This window comes from Natator depressus, chromosome 2 (assembly GCF_965152275.1).
Source record: "Natator depressus isolate rNatDep1 chromosome 2, rNatDep2.hap1, whole genome shotgun sequence".
Classification (NCBI taxonomy): Eukaryota; Metazoa; Chordata; order Testudines; family Cheloniidae; genus Natator; species Natator depressus.
The window spans coordinates 182,468,748-182,486,818 of NC_134235.1; the positions used below are offsets into that span (position 1 = coordinate 182,468,748).

The 18,071-nt window shown below is 46.4% G+C and overlaps 1 protein-coding gene across 5 annotated transcripts in view; it reads left to right on the forward strand.

Moving 5' to 3' along the window:
• The window catches only part of MYRIP (myosin VIIA and Rab interacting protein), a 364,430-nt gene that overhangs the window by 25,198 nt on the left and 321,161 nt on the right, over positions 1-18,071 (forward strand). For 3 of the 5 annotated variants that reach the window (XM_074945498.1, XM_074945502.1, XM_074945501.1), the window contains exon 2: positions 3,933-4,055. In XM_074945498.1, coding sequence (XP_074801599.1) covers positions 3,946-4,055 — 110 coding nt within the window. In that variant the 5' untranslated portion in view covers positions 3,933-3,945. Of the gene's footprint in view, positions 1-1,000; positions 1,009-3,907; positions 4,056-18,071 lie in introns of those variants that run through there. The other 2 variants (XM_074945500.1, XM_074945499.1) reach the window with 2 other exon arrangements.

The window sequence follows — 18,071 nt, forward strand, 5'->3', positions numbered from 1 at the left end:
GGGGTGGGGGGTGTGGGCTCTGGGGTGAGGCTGGGACTGAGGAGTTTCGGGTGTGGGAGGGGGGATCAGGGCTAGGGCAGGGGGTTGGGGCACAGGGTGTGTATGAGGGCTCCGGCTGGGGGTACAGGCTCTGGGGTGGGGCTGGGCATGGGGTTTGGGGTGTGGGAGGGAGATCAGGGCTGGGACAAGGTGTTTGGGCGCAGAGGGGGTCAGGGGTGCAGGCTCCAGACGGAGTATACCTCAAGCAGCTCCCAGAAGCAGCAGCAGCATGTTTTCCTCCTGGCTCCTACGCGGAGGCATGGCCAGGCAGCTCTGTGCACTGCCCTGTCAGCCGGCGCTGTCCCCGCAGCTCCCATTGGCCACAGTTTCTGGCCAATGGGAGCTGCATGGCTTGTGCTTGGGGCAGGGTGGGGGAGTGTGCAGAGTCCCCTGACTGCCCCTACGCGTAGGAGCCAGAGAAGGGTCATGCCACTGCTTTCAGGAGCCGCGCAGAGCCATGGCAGGCAGGGAGCCTGCCTTAGCACCGCTGCGCTGCCTACCGGACATTTAATAGCCCAGTCAGTGGTGCTGACCAGAACTGCCAGGGTCCTTTTTTGACCAGGCATTCTGGTTGAAAACCGGATACCTGGCAACCCTAATCTCATCATACTGGGGCAGGCCTTTTCAGTTCAGTTCTGGTTCAGCAGGTAGGAGAAAATTATGGTTGGGTTTGGTTATGCTTCAAGTTTTTAAAAACAAACAAACCACAAAATTCCCCAGTTTGAACTGGTTCTCTGGTTCCAGTTCAACTTGCTGTCTGGCAGGGGCAGAGATGAGGCCCTCCACTTGAAGTGTTTTTTACATTTTTTTTGTTTTGGGTACTATAAAAAGCCCTAAGATGAGTGCTGCATTGGGTCTCCTTAGATCGGAAAGAAAAAGCGTACAGGACATACTCCTCCATGCTGCTACACTGAACTGTCCTCAGACTGCTGCCAGCAAGTTTTGCTGAGGACACTCGCTTCTCCTAGGGTAGGTGTAGAGGGCTAAAAGCCTCAGTGTCTCATTGTGCAGGTTGTGTGTTTGGGATAGAGGGAAGGTTGTCTGCTGGGAGAGGGTATGGAGCTGCACTGGGGAAAAGCCCCTCTATAATCCATTGTTCCACTGGCAAACTCTTGCAGCTTCTGCTGAAACTTCCAGCAGGTATTAATGGTCTTGGTGTGCATAGAGGGGTGCAAACTGTTAGTCTCTGTTCTTGCCTATGTATATTAGTAAGATTTTGCCTCTATTTTAACTTATTCCCTCACCTGCTATGAAGAAAGAGTTGGGGAAAAGGGATGATATACGGTCCTTTGTTTCCATGGCACTAATTTTCTATTACCTATTAAAGTTAGTAATTTTATTTTTAAAATGTCCTTTTGATAGGAATTTTCCTGTCATTTGTTTAAAACTTATAAATGTGTGGGTTTTGCTTTGTGGTAACACACAAAGGACCAAATCAGGATCACAGCCTCATTGTGCCTAGTAATGTACAGATACACATTAAGAAATAGTTCCTCACCCAAAGAATTCGTAATCTAATTTCAGACATCTATTAACAATGTCTTTGATTTCATCTAGCATACCATTAATTACATCTATTTATATTCTGAGTGGCAAAATAAGAAATTTTAGTTAGTGAATATTAAAGTTCAGCAATAGCCTAACAAGTAGAAAAAGATAAATGATATTCTCTTTCCAGGTATATGAAGTTCCCTTTCAAAGAACTGAAAACTAAAGAATTGGAGCAGATAAAATACAGTATAAACAACACAAATGCATTTTCAATTGAGTGTTGGCAACAAATGGGCCATCTTATTTTGGAAAGTTATTTCAGGATGAAATGTAGCACGTTTCACACTTTCACCACTTGCTCTAACACAAAGGTCACTTAATTCCACGCCATAATTTTATTTATTCAGAGTATTGCTCAGATATATCTTTGGGCTATACACATTCTTAGAAGAGATGGTTTTAAACTTGTAATAGATACAAAGCTGCTGAAAATTTTAGACATAAGAATTTCAGAGAGTTCTTTGTAAGTTTTTATATGAAATCATTAAGAATGCAAAATGGATCTTCAGTGATTGGATACTGTGGCTTCCGTATAAAACTATGAATAGCATGCATGGTTTCTGGGTTCCCTTACTGGTAAAATTTTCACAGGAGCCAGTATTGATAGTTGAACTTACCAATTTATTAAACAAAACAAACAAAAATGAAAACACACAGACTGTTGGGCCATCATTTCCCAAACAGGTAGGTGCAGGCTCTCGGAATTGCATTTTTCACAGCCCCTTCTCTGTTTCACGTTTAGGGCTTTTAGAATGCTTGACCATTTCCTTTTTGTCCCATCAGCCACTTTCTGTTCCATAACTACTTGGGGGAGACTGATAATATCATGATTGGGATAATCGAAGTGCTTAAGTAATGAGCTCTAAACTAATTTAGTCCCTTAGGTAAATACATTTCAATATATTTTCTTAGCTGTAAAACTATTTCATAAGGTTTTGAGGTCATTTTTGATTCCATGTAGAGAAAACTGAACATCTGCTGGTGATGAGGAGGAGTTTGTTCTTTTCATAGGTGATTTTTGGGATGACCAGACTGGAGAGCAAATTTTGTATATTGTGGAGCTGTTTATGCAATTTTTATTTTTAAATTCTCCTCTCCTGTTATGTATATTGATGGCATAATCCTAGATGAATGAGATCCTCTTCTTTCCTCCTTTGAGTTTTTGTTTTGGCGTGAGACATGTCCAAAATTTTGTGCTGATGATCAGAGGAGTTGTAGTCTTACAGCCTTGTTGCTCTTTGTTTGCCAGCAAATCTGTTTTTTACACTTCCTGTTTTTAATTTGAACCTGTTTTGTACTTCTGTTTCAAATTTAATGATTTTTTTTGTTGCTATCCATTTGCAGAAATTCTCATATCCAGGCCTCAAATATTTTATTGAATTTTCCTGTTTTATGTTCTCTCAGTCCGATTATTTCGATGTTTTCTCAACTCCTATGCTTTTCTAAGTCTTCCAATTATTTTGTTAGGCTTTACACTGTAGTTTTAGCTCCTAATGGATCTCATTAACTTGTCTGGCATTATCCTGTAAATCCGATGCTCTTTGTCTCAGGTCTTCTGTTTCTATAGATATACTGATGGTTTACTTGTTCAACACTTAACTTTGTTTTCCAATCTTCAAGGCTAAAGTGAAATTAGTAATTATTTAGTGCATTGGTTTGTGGTGAATCTTCCAATCTGAGTGTTTTCCTTTTTTCCACGTATTTTTGATGCAGAATTGTTCAGGGTCGGTCAAATTTCTGTTAGGAACATTATTGAATGGCAGTTTTCTGAAAAAACATTTCTAGATGGATTAAGACCAAACTGGTACCTTGAGGTATTTAGTCCAATAGGGCAAGGCATTCCAGAAGCATGAATCTCACTCCTTCATTGGGATCTCAGTGGAAATTGTTAAAAAATCCGATGCTTTTCTTGGAAATAAAATTGTATTTTATTGGTTTCCAAAGTCTACATGTAGTTGATTTGATTTTGAACTCTTGGAATTTCTAAATTTCTTTTTGGTCACCGTAACATATTACTTGTAGGTAGAGTAGCAGTGTTGCCACTTACCAAGTGATAGAAATAATATTTGCCCATTTTTGAAAATAACTTTTGAGGTCCTATTTGAAATCAAGATGGAATGAATGAAATTAACTGTGGTGCACAATCCCCCTAAATGTTTGTGCAGGTTAGAGGTTTTAAAAAAGAATAAAATACAAAGAGATTCTCTTGTCCGCTGATGTTATGGCCACAATAGTCCTTTATTTTATGAATTCATTGAAGTCCACACAATGCTTTCAAGTTGTTCACTTGGTACTTTGTTGCCTTTTATGATTTCAGGTACTTTTTTATTGTTTATATCCAGGATAGATCAAATAATGGGGAGGAAACTGGATCTATCTGGTTTGACAGATGATGAAGCAGAGCATGTTCTTCAGGTGGTCCAACGAGATTTCAGCCTTCGCAAGAAAGAAGAGGAGAGGCTGAGGTAAGATTTTATTAAAATGTATTTTCATTTTGATTGTCCTGTCTGGGTAATGAAAAAGATGTATACTGAACAAACTGGAGGAACTTGGCCTTTCAGCATCCATAATAAATATTTTTCACACTATGAAGCTGGATGTATTGAGCACAGAATATTTATTTTGGTTTGTAATTATAGCCAGATTCAGTTATTTGATTAAATACCATAATTGATTTATTTTTTAAAAGTGTTTGAATACATTTTTTCATGGAAGTGAATAGGTGAAGTAAGCTAGTGTGCGTGCATGTGCGCGCGCGCGCGCTCTCTCTTTCTCTCTCTCTCACACACACACTCTGTAATATACAGTATATTGTGCCGAAAACTGTTGTCTGACCAAATATTCAACTTCTGCTTTCAGTCACACAAAATCATTAAAAAACAAAAAGAGCCCCTTGCAAAGCAAAGCAAACTAAGTGTGAAAGACAATTTCCCTCATGTACTAGCAGGAATGTGAGTTGGTAGATGCAATAGCTTTCCCATTGTTTCCAACTATATTTCCTTTTGTGTGATCCATGTTTCTTTTTTAGCTTCTCTAGAAAACATGACTTGCTTATCTTGAAGAGAGACTGAAGTACCTATCTATACTTGTTGCATGCAATTTCTCTTGCCCTAATTCTGACATGACAAACGGATACCATTTTTTATCTTCCAGCATCTCACTGGAATCACAAGAGCAGGAAGTTGCTTAAGGAAGGATATGAAACTCAGCCTGTATGTTATATAAATTGAAGAAGAAATCCCTCTTTTTATTGTTGTGGTTTTATTTCCTGTTGCTATTCTCTGAAATAAGGAGGCGGAGGAAATACATCATCACACTATCCTAGTTCATTTTGAGTGCACTGACACCCACTGATCTAATGGATGAGAAACTTGATTGGAACCTCAAGGTGCTGGATAGCTTAGGATAAAGGGGAATTTATACAGGAATAGACCCCCTCCTCCCACTGAGTACCCCTTTGTTCGTTGGCCAGACAGATGCAAGTTGATTGGCTCTTGATTTCTACAGTCACTTAATTAAACCCGGCCTGGGGTTTCTCAGACCTCTTTCACCATTTTTAGCCACTTGAGGCTGGTGTCCAGTGCAGATAATAGGCCAAAGAGCCAGCAACCAGAAAATAAGAGACGTGATTTCTCTGGTGGACCCCAGGTCTATGGAAAAATGGAGATCTGGAGAGTAGGAACCCTCTTTGGTACCTTCAGTCCCCTTTGGAGGAGGAAAAGGAGAGGATTCAGCAGAGGAAGATGAAACATTCGCATCGGCACTAGGGAGGCTACCCTGAGTATGAGCTATATGATAAATGCTCTGTGAACCCTGCACTGGATGCACCTAATGCCTGGCATGGGTAGATGGTAGATAGTGCCCTTCTTGGATGTGAAGTTTTAATAAAGTGGCCTGCCGCTTAAAATCCATCCCCATGTTTGTCCTTGTTCACCTGTGTCCCCTGATCAATAAGCAAGATCCTGCCCAGCTTTTCCAAACAGTGGTGGTGTGGTTCTGCTGTGTGGAGGAAGGGCAGGATGAGGAGGGCACACACAGGGAGACTCTGCTGTACCCTGTACCCAAGGATTTTAGTGGTTACTCCATTGCAGAATGAGGGCGGGGGAGGGCTAGGGATAGTGCAGGGTGGGCTAGAAGAGGAATGAGGAAGTAGCCAGGGGTTACTTGAGCATGGCCAGTTGCATCCTAACGAATTGAGAGTACAAAAGCTGGGAAAGATGCTGCAGCAATGGCCATGCTGTGATTCCAGTTCTCTCCCCCCATCCCCCCCAGCCTGAAGAGATGGTTCCATGAACCTTGGTCCCCAGGGAGAATCCCTGTGCAAAGCCTGTTTATTCAGGGGTCGTGTAGTGGTTGAGGATTTGTTTCTGGGGTTGGTCTATAACAGTTGTTGGTTAATAATAGTCATTTATTTGTGAAAATGGGGCATGGGAAGGTTAGAAATATCACAAACTAAAGGCAAAATGGGTTCCCACAGTACACAATTGACCATTAGCTGGCTTAAGGAACATTCCATGTTTTGGGGGAGGCTGTGCAATTCTGTTTGCATGCTTTCACAAAGAATTCCTGAGCAACTAGTTTCCTGAGCCAGGATCTGTTCATTTTGTGCACTGCTGATAAAGCCACATTTCTCTACCACAGATTGGTTGTAACAAATGTTCAGTGACCAGACGTTAAATTCGGACGTTTTGTTAACTAAGGGATCACTTGCAAAGTTACCGGTTGGTGTGTGGTTTAAATTGTTGTGGCTGGTTTTTGCAGTGTGACATAGTACAGTCCATACTAATGAGTAGCTGTGTCACCCCTGCCCTCTAACCTGGAGTGCCATTTAAAATGCTTTGCTACTGTAGCCTCGAGTCTGGACTGCTCACAAACAGCCTCCAGCATGTAAGTCACTCCCAGCACACAGCCAACCAGGCACACCTTGGTTTTTTTACCAGCCTGGGTTATTCTACAGGGTGACCCTAGCACCCTCCCAATCCCAGATTTCCCCCCAGAAATGTATGTCCTTTATTGCCCAGCCCTCTCCGAGACAGTACAAATCTACTGAGTCCTTTATTCCTTTCAGGGACTAATTATGCACACAACTTGTTACCCCAAATGGAGTTACCTGGATACTTCAGCTTGAACACACTGGATTAGATAAAACAATAAACAAGTTTATTTACTAGAGAAAGATTAAAGAGAGATATTGTGAGTGCAAGTAATGAGGCATAGAAGTCCGACATGGTTACAAGAAAAAATAAGGACAAAATGCTTACAGATGCCTAACTTAACAAGCTATGTTAGATTCAAAGCAAAGTTTTCTCACCACATGCTTTCAGCAGTCTCACTGACCAAACTCTTTAGGTCAAGACCGCTCCCCTGGAGTCCAAAGGTTGCTTTCTTTGTCTCTTCAGGTGCAGTGAATGCAATGGGTATGGGCAGAGAGAGGGTGCTTTGGGATGTTTATCCCTCCTTTTTATGTTTTGACTCCCTCTTGAAAAACATTGCCATCTGAGACCCAAGAGACAGAGTCTATGTGGAAGGATGTTCCCTGTTGGCTTTTTCCACGTGTTTTGAACTTCCTGTTTGCATTTAAGCAGTGTACAGGGTAATCAAATTAAGTCAAGCACACATTCCTTCCTTTGTTTAGGACAGACCTGACTTCTGCCTGGGCAGGACTGTGGGGTTTGAAATGTATGTTAATAACATCATACAGGGAATCTTATAACTTCACATACAATGTTGCTGTACGTATTTTACACTAGAACAGTACTGACCAGCAAATTGAGTTTTCACAAGACACCTTACAAAGTATACTTTGTACAAAGATTGTTACAATACTGTGTAGGGTGTGAACCTGGGTTATATTCTGTCTCTCACAATACAGTAAATATTTTTTTGTTTGGTGGAGTAGTGTTGGGAGAAGGAGCTTAGTATGATCAAAGGGATAATATTTACACACAAGAGTTTCCCAAAATGTCACCTTATAAGGAGCTTTTGCCTTGTTTAAATACAACTTATTTTGCAACTTATTATAAGTCAGATCAATTCTTGAGGCTATTTCTATGTAGTTTTAATTTTTGAAGAAGTTATAATTGACGAGATCTGCCAGCCTGATGATGATTTTAAAATGTCAGATATTATATACTGACATTTTAAAATCTATATACTATTCTTATATACTATACTTTCTGTAGAAGACAAAAACCACTGTTTACGTATTAACATTGTATAGCGTTTTGTTACAAAAATGGTTACAGGTACGTATGAGGATGTTTTTTTGTTTTTTTTTTAAATTTTGGTGTAATAGTAATATATTTCCTTTTGTTATGTGTACAATGCAGTTTTATATAGGAAATTGATAAAAACCTTTATAAACTTTTGTAGATTGGCAAATTATCTAAAATTGAATGTCAGTTGTGAAAATCAAGAGATCAATAGATTTTTACATAGCAAGTTTGTTTTTTGTAAGGGAACTTACTAAAGCTTTCACATGAAATGTATTTTATTTTTATATATATAACACAGGGAGAGGTAGGTTTCAGCATACCGGCTTGTACTATACAGAGCTTTATATTTTTCCACTGGAATTTCAGTAGTTACTTTGCAGAGCTGACTTTGGCACTGAAAATATTGTTGTTTTGCTCTGTATGACAACAACGAACAAGAACCGTTTAAGATAATATAGGAGAGTAGACGCTGATATAGCGGAAATCATCTAACAAGAATGTAAGCTAAAAAAACTGAAATAGGTTGAAGGCTTGTTGGCTGCAAATCCACTTTGCCAGCAGAATATAAAAAGCTTGCTAATACACAACTAGAATGACAGTTTAAACTAATGTATTTATTGGAAGTGTGGCTAAAGTTAGGAAAGATGCAAATACTGCGTAGTTTTCAGTCGCATTATGCCAATATCTTCCATTAATTCTTTCATGTAGTTTTGTCTATTCACATTTCTATGCAGCGTAAATTATAAGATGTAAGAAATTTATGACAAAGTCAGACTTAAAATTTTTAGCTGGATGGTTTGATTTATTGAAGCTAATGAAAGAGTCATTGCCTCAGAAGGGCAAATGAGTTTCATGTTATCTTTCCCCTCTGATGCATACTGTGTTAGTCTGTATCCACAAAAACAACGAGGAGTCTGGTGGCACCTTAAAGACTAACAGATTTATTTGGGCATAAGCTTTCCCACGAAAGAAAGCTTATGCCCAAATAAATCTGTTAGTCTTTAAGGTGCCACCAGACTCCTCGTTTTTTTAGGTTCATGTGTCATTTGAAGAAGGATGTAGCACTATTGTAACCCATGTAAAACCTGTGCATACACAAAATAAAAATAATCAAGGGTCTGCTTTGATTCCCCCCCCTTTCATTATTTATTAAAATGACTTGCATACAGATTTTTTTCTTTTTCCAATATTAATTCATCATGCTTTATATAGGAACTGTGTAAGTCTTCGCTGGCTGGAAAAGTTGTCTAGTTTCACTGAAGCTTCATAAATATCTTTTGCATTCTCTGCTGTAATGCTCTTTTGTAACTTCTTGTAGCAGGCTCCTAATCAGTAGTTCTTAAACATTTTAATGTCATCTTCTCTCAGAAGCTCCCAATCCTGTTCCCACACCTTCTAGTGAGTGATTATATGAAAATGTAATAACTGAACAATGTTTAAGGTGACCAGATGAAAATAACCTCACTCAGTGCTGAGTATATAATTGGTTACTTCCACCCATTTTGTATCTGTGCAGTCTATTTTCTCATATATGTTATAAAACTCAGTAATTATTCATACCATATATCCTATCACTGTCTGCTATTCCTACAGCTTGAATCTCTCCAGCTCATTTTGTGTGGAATATTTTTTGTTTTATTTGGCCACCCTTCCTCTATTTTAGTGTCATCAACGAATTTGATCATGGCTGAAATTAGCTCAAAGAGGTGCCCAACAAAGAGACATGTTAGTAGACTGGCTTATTTTCTGTGAAACAATGCAAACAGGCATACATGTACAAGGGAACTCTGGGAGGAATATAAAGGCACTCAACTTGAAGTGATGCCTGCACAATTGAAACTTGATGGTATGGTGGGACCACCTTGTCTTTCAAATGTGTAGGCTTCTCGTTTATGCTAGAACCTCTTCAGACCACTGGCACATGTGAGAACCACTGCTCTAAATAACTTAGATATACTAACTGGTGTGTTTCCAGTGGGAATTTTTGGCACTTTTCCCACCCTGGTTTAGAATTAGTGCAGCTGCAGCAGTGCTAACACTGGGAAAAGACCTTGTCGAAACTGGGTACTAGTATTTTTTAAAATCATTTTTCCATATACCATTTTTCCATTAGTGTCCACAGTGGGGGGTGGGGGAAGGGGACACGACCCAGACCGAGGAGCTTACAGGGGCCTGATTATTATGTACGTTAGGCTATTTACACTGCCAGAGGGTAAATGAAACTCCGATCCTCTATGATTTCAAGATGCTATGCTGGGTGGGTGTTCCTGCTAAATGGAATTTGTCAGTATGAAGACATTATGAAATGAAATTTATCCTTCAGTTCTAAGTACTCTATCACAGTTTTTCAACTGTGGCTAGGAGTGCTGAAGCCGGTTTTCCTGATCATTGCCATTTTTACTTTTGCACTTCTAAACAGAGGAATTATTAGACTCTGTGTAGGAAGGGCTAGTGCTCTGAACAGATTTCTGACTACTCTGCTTACTCCACTTGAGAAATAGCCACACATATGGTTAGTGAAAGGCCTTGTCTGTGCTGGCAATTTTCAGAAAATTAGCCTAGGGCTGGTGGAAATGCTAATGTAGATGGGGCACAGGCATTTTTACCAGTGTCCTCTCACCCTATTTGTGTTTCTCATGATCTTGCACTATGTGGGATTCAGGGTCAAGCTAGACCATAAAAAGCAAGTGGTTTTTTTTAAACCTCATTCTTCTGTCTCCTATTACAAGAGGATTTAGCATATGGACTGTATGTGTCATAGGTCTTGCAGATAAAATTAAAGTTCTGTTAATTTGTGTTTACAAAGCACCTTCAGTGTAATTCATTTCCTATATTGGAAAAATGCCAAGTCAAACACACTGGTAACTAACTGGCTGTTGAATCAGTAGAGGCGTATCTATTCATATTCCTCATTCCTAGAACAGCTTTACTTCAAATAGCTTTTAACAATATAGGTTTTAAAAGCTCTTTCCGGTTTTCAGCCTTGCTGTGTCCCTGAGCAGTAGAATTCTAGAAGATGACTTTGATTTCTGAACACTGAACTTTGTTGCCTTACATAGTTTAATAGAACCGGCATCTATTTGGCCCTTACCAAATAGATGGGGAGGGCACAAGGAGGACCCTTTACACAGATTTTACAAGCACCAGGTATGATTCCAGCCCCCGTGATTGCTCCCTTGCTAACTCCTCTGGGGATGCAGAGAAGGAAAGGGAGACTGAAACATTACCTCCGCACCCCATGCACTGGCCCTCAAAGCAGGAACAGCGCACAGAGCCAAGAAGAATGGAGGGTAGTATCAGATGGGTGCTCTCTGCAAGCTGCAACCCCCGCCCGCAATGTAGAAGTCAAACTACGCCTATGGCAAAGAGGTGAAATGACCATATGACAATAACTATTGAAACTGTAGTCCCTTTTCCTGAACTATAGTCCGTTCACAAGAGTGTCAACAGGAGTGAAATCAGAACCTTTCACCTACAGGATAAGTACCACAGCTCCTGTTACATAGGTTCTTCTTCGAGTGCTTGTTCACGTCCATTCCATGTTAGGTGTGTGTGCACGAGCGTCGGAAACTTTTTCCCTTAGCAGCTCCCGTCGGGCCAGCGGGGCCCCCCGAGTGGTGCCACTGCGCTGTGCATATATATATATATATATATATATATATATATACCCCCGCCGGCCTGACCCCCTCCAGTTCCTTCTTACCATCTGTGGTGGCATTGGAACGTCTCTCTCTCCCTCGCGCTCTCTCGTAGAAGAGCAGTCCCTTAGCCTTTAGAGTAGCTGTTATCAGTTCGTTAACATACCTATTGTGGACACTTAAATCATTAGGTGCTTGGAGGCCTCCAGCACCCGCCCCAGACCGCAGGGCATGCCGCAGGCCCACGGTTTCAAGGCTTGCACCACGTGCCGCAAACCTGTGCCAGTTAGTGACCCCCCACGACTTGTGTCTACGTTGCCCTGGGGATGGACATCAAACTGAACCGTGTAGGATTTGCAAGGGCGTCTAAGCCAAGGACAAGGAAAGAAAGAGACTTTAGTCGAAAGCAACTGTTGATGGAGACCGCATTGCAGCTACTGGACCTGGAGTGCCCAACGCCGGCTCAGGCTTCCTCGGTGCATAGTACCCCAGAGCTGTCGAGAGACCTGGCACCGGCTAAGCACCGTAAACTGTCGGCCCCAGAGCACCAGGCTAGGCCCTGGCACTGCTCATCCTCCCCAGTGTGGCCCCCGGTGCAGCCAAAAGGAAGGCACGGTTGTTCCCTGCACAGGAGGCCGGCGCCTCCCAAGGCCCCGAGCGCCGATGAGAGCGGGAAGGCCGCGGTACTGGCGCTGAAACCGGCGGTCCCGGCAGCACAAGCCCCACCGAGCCCAGACCTAAGTGAGCTCAGTGCGAACAATGGGCTCGAGGACATAACGGATCAGCCCTCTGTGCCTGGCACCTTTGAGGCTGCAAAGGACCTCATCGAGCTGTTGGCGGCGAGCCCCCTCCCGTATGGGGAGAACCCTCTGGCACCCATGCCTCAGGTGCCATTGAGGGGTAAGCCAGCAATGGTGTGCCTCTCGAGGACACCGTTCCGGCACTGCTCCCGGAGTTGGTCCCAGTCAAGCGCCAACTCCGCGGACTCATACTTGCCAGCGGCCCAGAAGGAGGTTGCAGCACGGGCAGTGGGTCGCCGTGAAGAAGCACCGGAAAGGCCATGCCGCTCTCTGGCACCACCCAGAGACCGGCACCGGGAGGAGTTGAGACGGCTCTCGCCAGAGGACTCCTGCAGACGATCCCGGTCCAGGGAACCCTGGTCCCAGTCCCAGGGATACCGGTACTGCCCCCACTCAGCCAGGAGACGCTCGTTCTCCCGCGGGCGCCGATCATTGGCACCGCAGTGGCCTTCGTGATTGGCGTTGCTGCAGTCCAGCGCCGACTCCGGCCACTATAGCTTCTTGCACCGGGCCCCAGACAGCAGGGACCCTCAGGGGAGCTGGCAACCCCAGTGGGGGACGCCAGGCCATAGGCCCAGGGGGTCCAGAAGGGCCAATCAGGAGTGCCAAGAGGCCCCGTCCAGGGCAAGTTACTCAGTGCAGCGGTCCTGGTCCCCACACCGATGCCAGGGGGTGCCGGAGGCTACAGTATCCAGGCCTCCAGCATAAACTGGAGAGACCGGCACCGAGCCCAGTGCCATCCCATGGACTCCCGCCCTGGCCTGAGCTGGAGGCCCCTCCCACGGGAGAAGGGGAGCAGGAGGACCAACCAGAGGGGGTCGAGCAGCAGCTAACCTCCTCATCTTCCCCCGATGAGGCGGTGGCAGGTACAGAGGTGTCTGGCCCTCTGCTGATAGACCATAGAGCCCACCAGGAATTGCTGCAACGCCCAAAACTTGGGGTTGCAGGCCAAGGAGACGGTTGAGCAGGAGGACCCCAAGGTGGACATTTTGAGCCCCGAACATCCATCCAGTATAGCACTCCCGCTCGTTAAGACCATTCAGTCCAACTATAAGACTATATGGCTGACCCCGGCCTCCAGCGCTCCAACGGCCAAAGGAGTGGAGCGTAAATACTTTGCCCCATCTAAGGGCTATGAGTTCCTGTTCAGCCACCTGAGTCCATGCTCCCTAGTGGTCTCAGCAGTACACAAAAGGGAGTGCCATGGACAGCAGGCCCCGGCCCCTAAGGCCAAAGAAGCGAAACATCTGGACCTTTTTGTCAGAAAGGTGTACTCATCTGGGGACCTTCAGTTGAGGATTGCGAACCAGCAAGCCATCCTCAACAGGCACAATTTCAACTCCTGGGTGGTAGTGGGGAAGTTTAAGGACAACCTCCCGCAAGGTTCCCAACAGGAGCTCATGGCCCTGGTGGATGAGGGCAAGGCAGTACCCAAGACCTCTCTCAAGGCCTCCATGGATTTGGCAGATGCCGCGGCTAGAACAGTCGCGTCAGAGGTGGTCATGAGGTGCTCGGCGTGGCTCCAGGAGTCAGGCCTGCCGCCCGAGATCCAGAATACACTCCAGGACTTCCCCTTCAAAGGGTCCGGGCTCTTCTCTGACCAGACAGACATGAGGCTGCATAGCCTCAAGGACTCGCGAGCTACGCTTAAGTCGCTGGGTATGCACATCCCGGCAACCCAGAGGAAGCCCTTTAAGCCACAGCTTCCCCCTCAATGCCAGTACCAGCCTCGCCGTAGGCATGAGCCTTACTGTAGGTGAGGCAGGGATAAGAGGCGACGGCGCGACAACAATAGTAACAATAATGCGCCGGGCCAGAACCAAGGCCAGCACAAACCCCAGCTGGGTACTAAGCCAGGCTTTTGAAGATGCGCTTGAGGACAGCATACCAGACCAATCACTGGATCCGTCCCTTTGTTTCCTGAACCGCCTGTCCCGTTTCTCCCGTGCGTGGTCCACCATTACGTCAGACTGTTGGGTCTTACACACGTGAGGAATGGGTACTCGCTGCAGTTCGCCTCCCTCCCCCCCGTTCCCTGTCCCTCTTCAGGGACCCCTCTCATGAGCATCTCCTAGAGAAGGAAGTCTGCTCGCTGCTAGAGGCGGGGGCGGTAGAAGCGGTGCCACACAGCCTAAGGGGGAAGGGGTTCTTATCCCGGTACTTCCTCATCCCCAAGGCCAAAGGGGGCCTTCGCCCCATCCTAGACCTGCGCAGACTCAACAAGTTCCTGGTCAAGGCCCGGTTCCTCATGGTCTCTCTGGGCACCATCATCCCTTCCCTGGATCTGGGGGACTGGTACACTGCCCTCGACATGAAGGACACGTACTTTCATATCGCCATCCACCCAGCACGTCGGTGGTTCCTACGCTTCACCGTGGGCTGAGAACATTACCAGTTTGCGGTTCTCCTGTTCGGTCTAGCCGTGGCCCCAAGGGTGTTCACGAAGTGCATGGCGGTGGTGGCGGCCTTCTTACGGAGGCAGAGAATGCGGGTGTACCCGTACCTCGACGACTGGCTCCTAGCGGGCCGATCTGAGGCGGAAGTGTGGGGCCATGTGGAGGTGGTCCTGAGATTGTTCCACGAACTGGGGCTCCTCGTCAATGTCCCCAAGTCCACGCTTGTACCCATGCACAGAGTGGAATTCATCGGGGCGGTACTGGATGCGGTGCAGGCCCGGGCAAGCCTTCCGGTATCCTGATTCCGGGCTCTCCAGCGAGCGGTGGCCTTCCTGTGCCAGTTTCCAATGACAACGGCCAGGTGCTGCCTGCGGCTGCTGGGCCACATGGCAGCATGCACGAATGGCATGCCAGACTGAGACTCAGGACTCTGCAGGTTTGGCTCGCCCTGGACTTGGTAGTGACAGCCCCAAGGGACGTGCTGGACTCTCTGCTGTGGTGGCAGTCCCAGCCTGTGGTTTGCAAAGGCATCCCCTTTGCTGCCCCACAGCCGGACCTGATGCTGGTGACGGATGCATCAGACCATGCATGAGGGGCTCACCTGGTGGACCTCATGACTCAGGGGTTGTGGTCTGGAGCAGAGCGGTCGCTCCATATCAATGTGAAGGAGCTCGGGGTACTTCGTCTCGCCTGCCAGACCTTTCACACCACTCTGAGTGGTCACAGCGTGACTGTTCTGACTGTCAACACTACTGCCATGTTTTATATAAACAAACAGGGCGGGGCTCGTTCCTCATCACTCTGTCGTGAGGCTCTCCTCCTCTGGGACCTTTGCATAGCCCATGCAATTCACCTCAAGGTGTCCGATCTCCCGGGGGTATGAAACGAGCTGGCGGACTCCCTCAGCAGGTCATACCGCATGCTCGAGTGGACGTTCAGGGCGGACGTCGTACTTTCGCTCTTCTGCAGGTGGGGGTTTCCCCGGGTAGACCTGTTTTGCCACCAGGGCCAATGCCCAGTGCCTGCGGTTCTGCTCGTTCCAGGGCCGCAGCCCAGGCTCGCTTGTGGACGCGTTTGCGATCCCGTGGAGAAGGGGCTTGATGTATGCCTTCCCACTGTTCCCCTTGGTACACAAGGTCCTACTCAAGGTGCGCAGGGACAGGGCAGCGGTGATCCTCATCGCCCCAGCCTGGGCCTGCCATCACTAGTACACATCGTTCCTAGAGCTGTCAGTGGAGGCCCTAGTAGTCCTGCCCCTACACTGGGACCTCATTACACAGGGCTTGTCCACCCCGACCTACAGTCACTGCATCTGACAGCACCTGACGCCCTGGAGAGCCAGTGCTCCCTTCCAGTGCAACAGATTCTCCTTGGCAGTAGAAAGCCCTCTACCAGGGCGGCCTATATGGCCAAGTGGAAAAGGTTCTCATGTTGGTGTGAACCCCGACAGGTGCGGCCGTGCCAGGCCCCAGTGCAGGCCATCCTGGAGTACCTTCTGCATCTCAAGCAGCAAGGACTAGCCCCATCCTCACTCAGAGTGCAACTGATGGCCATCTCCGCCTTCCATCCGGGGTTCTTGGGGGGCTTGGTGTTCGCCCACCCAATGGTGGGACGGTTCCTTAAAGGGTTGGAGAGGGTGTTCCCGTACTCCCGCCTACTAGTCCCTCCATGGAACCTTAACCTGGCCCTCTCTAAACTCATGGGACCCCCTTTCGAGCCCTTCACTTCCTGTTCCCTCCTCCACCTTTCCTGGAAGGTGGCATTTCTGTTTGCCATTACCTCGGCCAGAAGGGTGTCTGAACTGAGGGCCCTCACCCCTGTGCCACCGTATACAGTATTTCACAAGGACAAGGTTCAGCTCTGGCTGCACCCCAAGTTCCTCCCTAAGGTGGTCTCCCAATTCCATTTGGGCCAGGACATTTGTGTGCTTCGAGCGCTGGTATGCTATTTGGAGTGCACCAAGCCCTTTCGTAAATCCGCGCAGCTGTTTGTGGCTGTAGCCGAGACGATGAAAGGCCTCCCAGTGTCGGCGCAGCGGATTTTGACTTGGATTACAAGCCGCATCCGGGCGTGCTATGAGCTCGCAGGTGTTCCGACCAGGGCGCAAGTGACTTCCATGGCATTCCTGGCACAGGTCCCGATCCAGGAGATCTGCAGAGCAGCCACCTGGTCCTCGGTGCACACCTTCACGACCCACTATGCGGTCAACCAGCAGGCCAGAGAGGACGCGGCGGTTGGCATAGCGGTCCGCCGAGCAGTTGTTCCAGGACTCCTGCCCTCCTCCAGAGGTAAGCTTGTGATTCACCTAATGTGGAATGGACGTGAACAAGCACTCGAAGAAGAAAAAACGGTTACTTTCTTGTAACTGTTGTTCTTCGAGATGTGGTGTTCACGTCCATTCCACCACCCACCCTCCTACCCCTCTGTCAGAGTTGCTGGCAAGAAGGAACTGGAGGGGGTTGGGCCAGCGGGGGTATATATGCACGGCGCAGTGCCGCCACTCAGGGGGCCCCGCCGGCCCGATGGGAGCCGCTAAGGGGAAAAGTTTCCGATGCTCGTGCACGCAGCGCGCGCACACCTAATGTGGAATGGATGTGAACAACACATCTCGAAGAACAACAGTTACGAGAAAGTAAGTAACCGTTTTTTTCAAATATGCAAGCAAACAAGCTGTATATGTATCGGAGGAGTAAGATTAACAGTTGTCAGTAATTTCATTTGCATACTAAATGTACTACTTTATGCCATTTGTTTTATAGCTCTGTCTAGAGAGTAAAGCTTAATATTTTAACTGAAGTCCCCTTAGGGTTTTCTCTGGTCAAAGTTGCTTGTCAAAAAGTAGTGATCTGGATAAATTCCGCCCAAGAGCTGGAGAGCTAATGGCTGTTTTGGCTGCAGAGTCAGTAAGGTTAGCCTTTTAAAGTGCTTTTAGGAACTGTTGTTTGTCATTGGTTGCAGGATATGCTGATCTGAAAGTGTGCTGCTTACAACTAATACTCTGTTTGGGATCAGACAAGGTTGTAGATATTTCACTGATGTCATTAATATAGCCATACACCAGCAATACACCTGTATGCTATTTTGTATTCAATTTATTTCCAGCCTTCTACAGTACACCTTGCCTAACCTGTTAGTAGGTTTGATCCTATGGGGATTCAGCTGACTCATTATTGCAGTGGTTGCATTATCCCACCTAGGCATCAGAGAGGTGGTAGTGACTTTCGACAGAGAGTGAGGACTAGGGTGCGGGGTGAACCGTTCTGAGGGAGGTACCCAGGTAACAGCTACAGCTGGGGAAATGAATTTTTTCTTCTTTTTTTAACTTTGGCAATAAAGCCAAACCTAAGTATAAGCACCCTTTATTAGAGGGGCCTCTGAACTTTATTGGGAGTGTTCCAGTTGGAGTCTCCAGGAATTAAAGATTAATCTTTA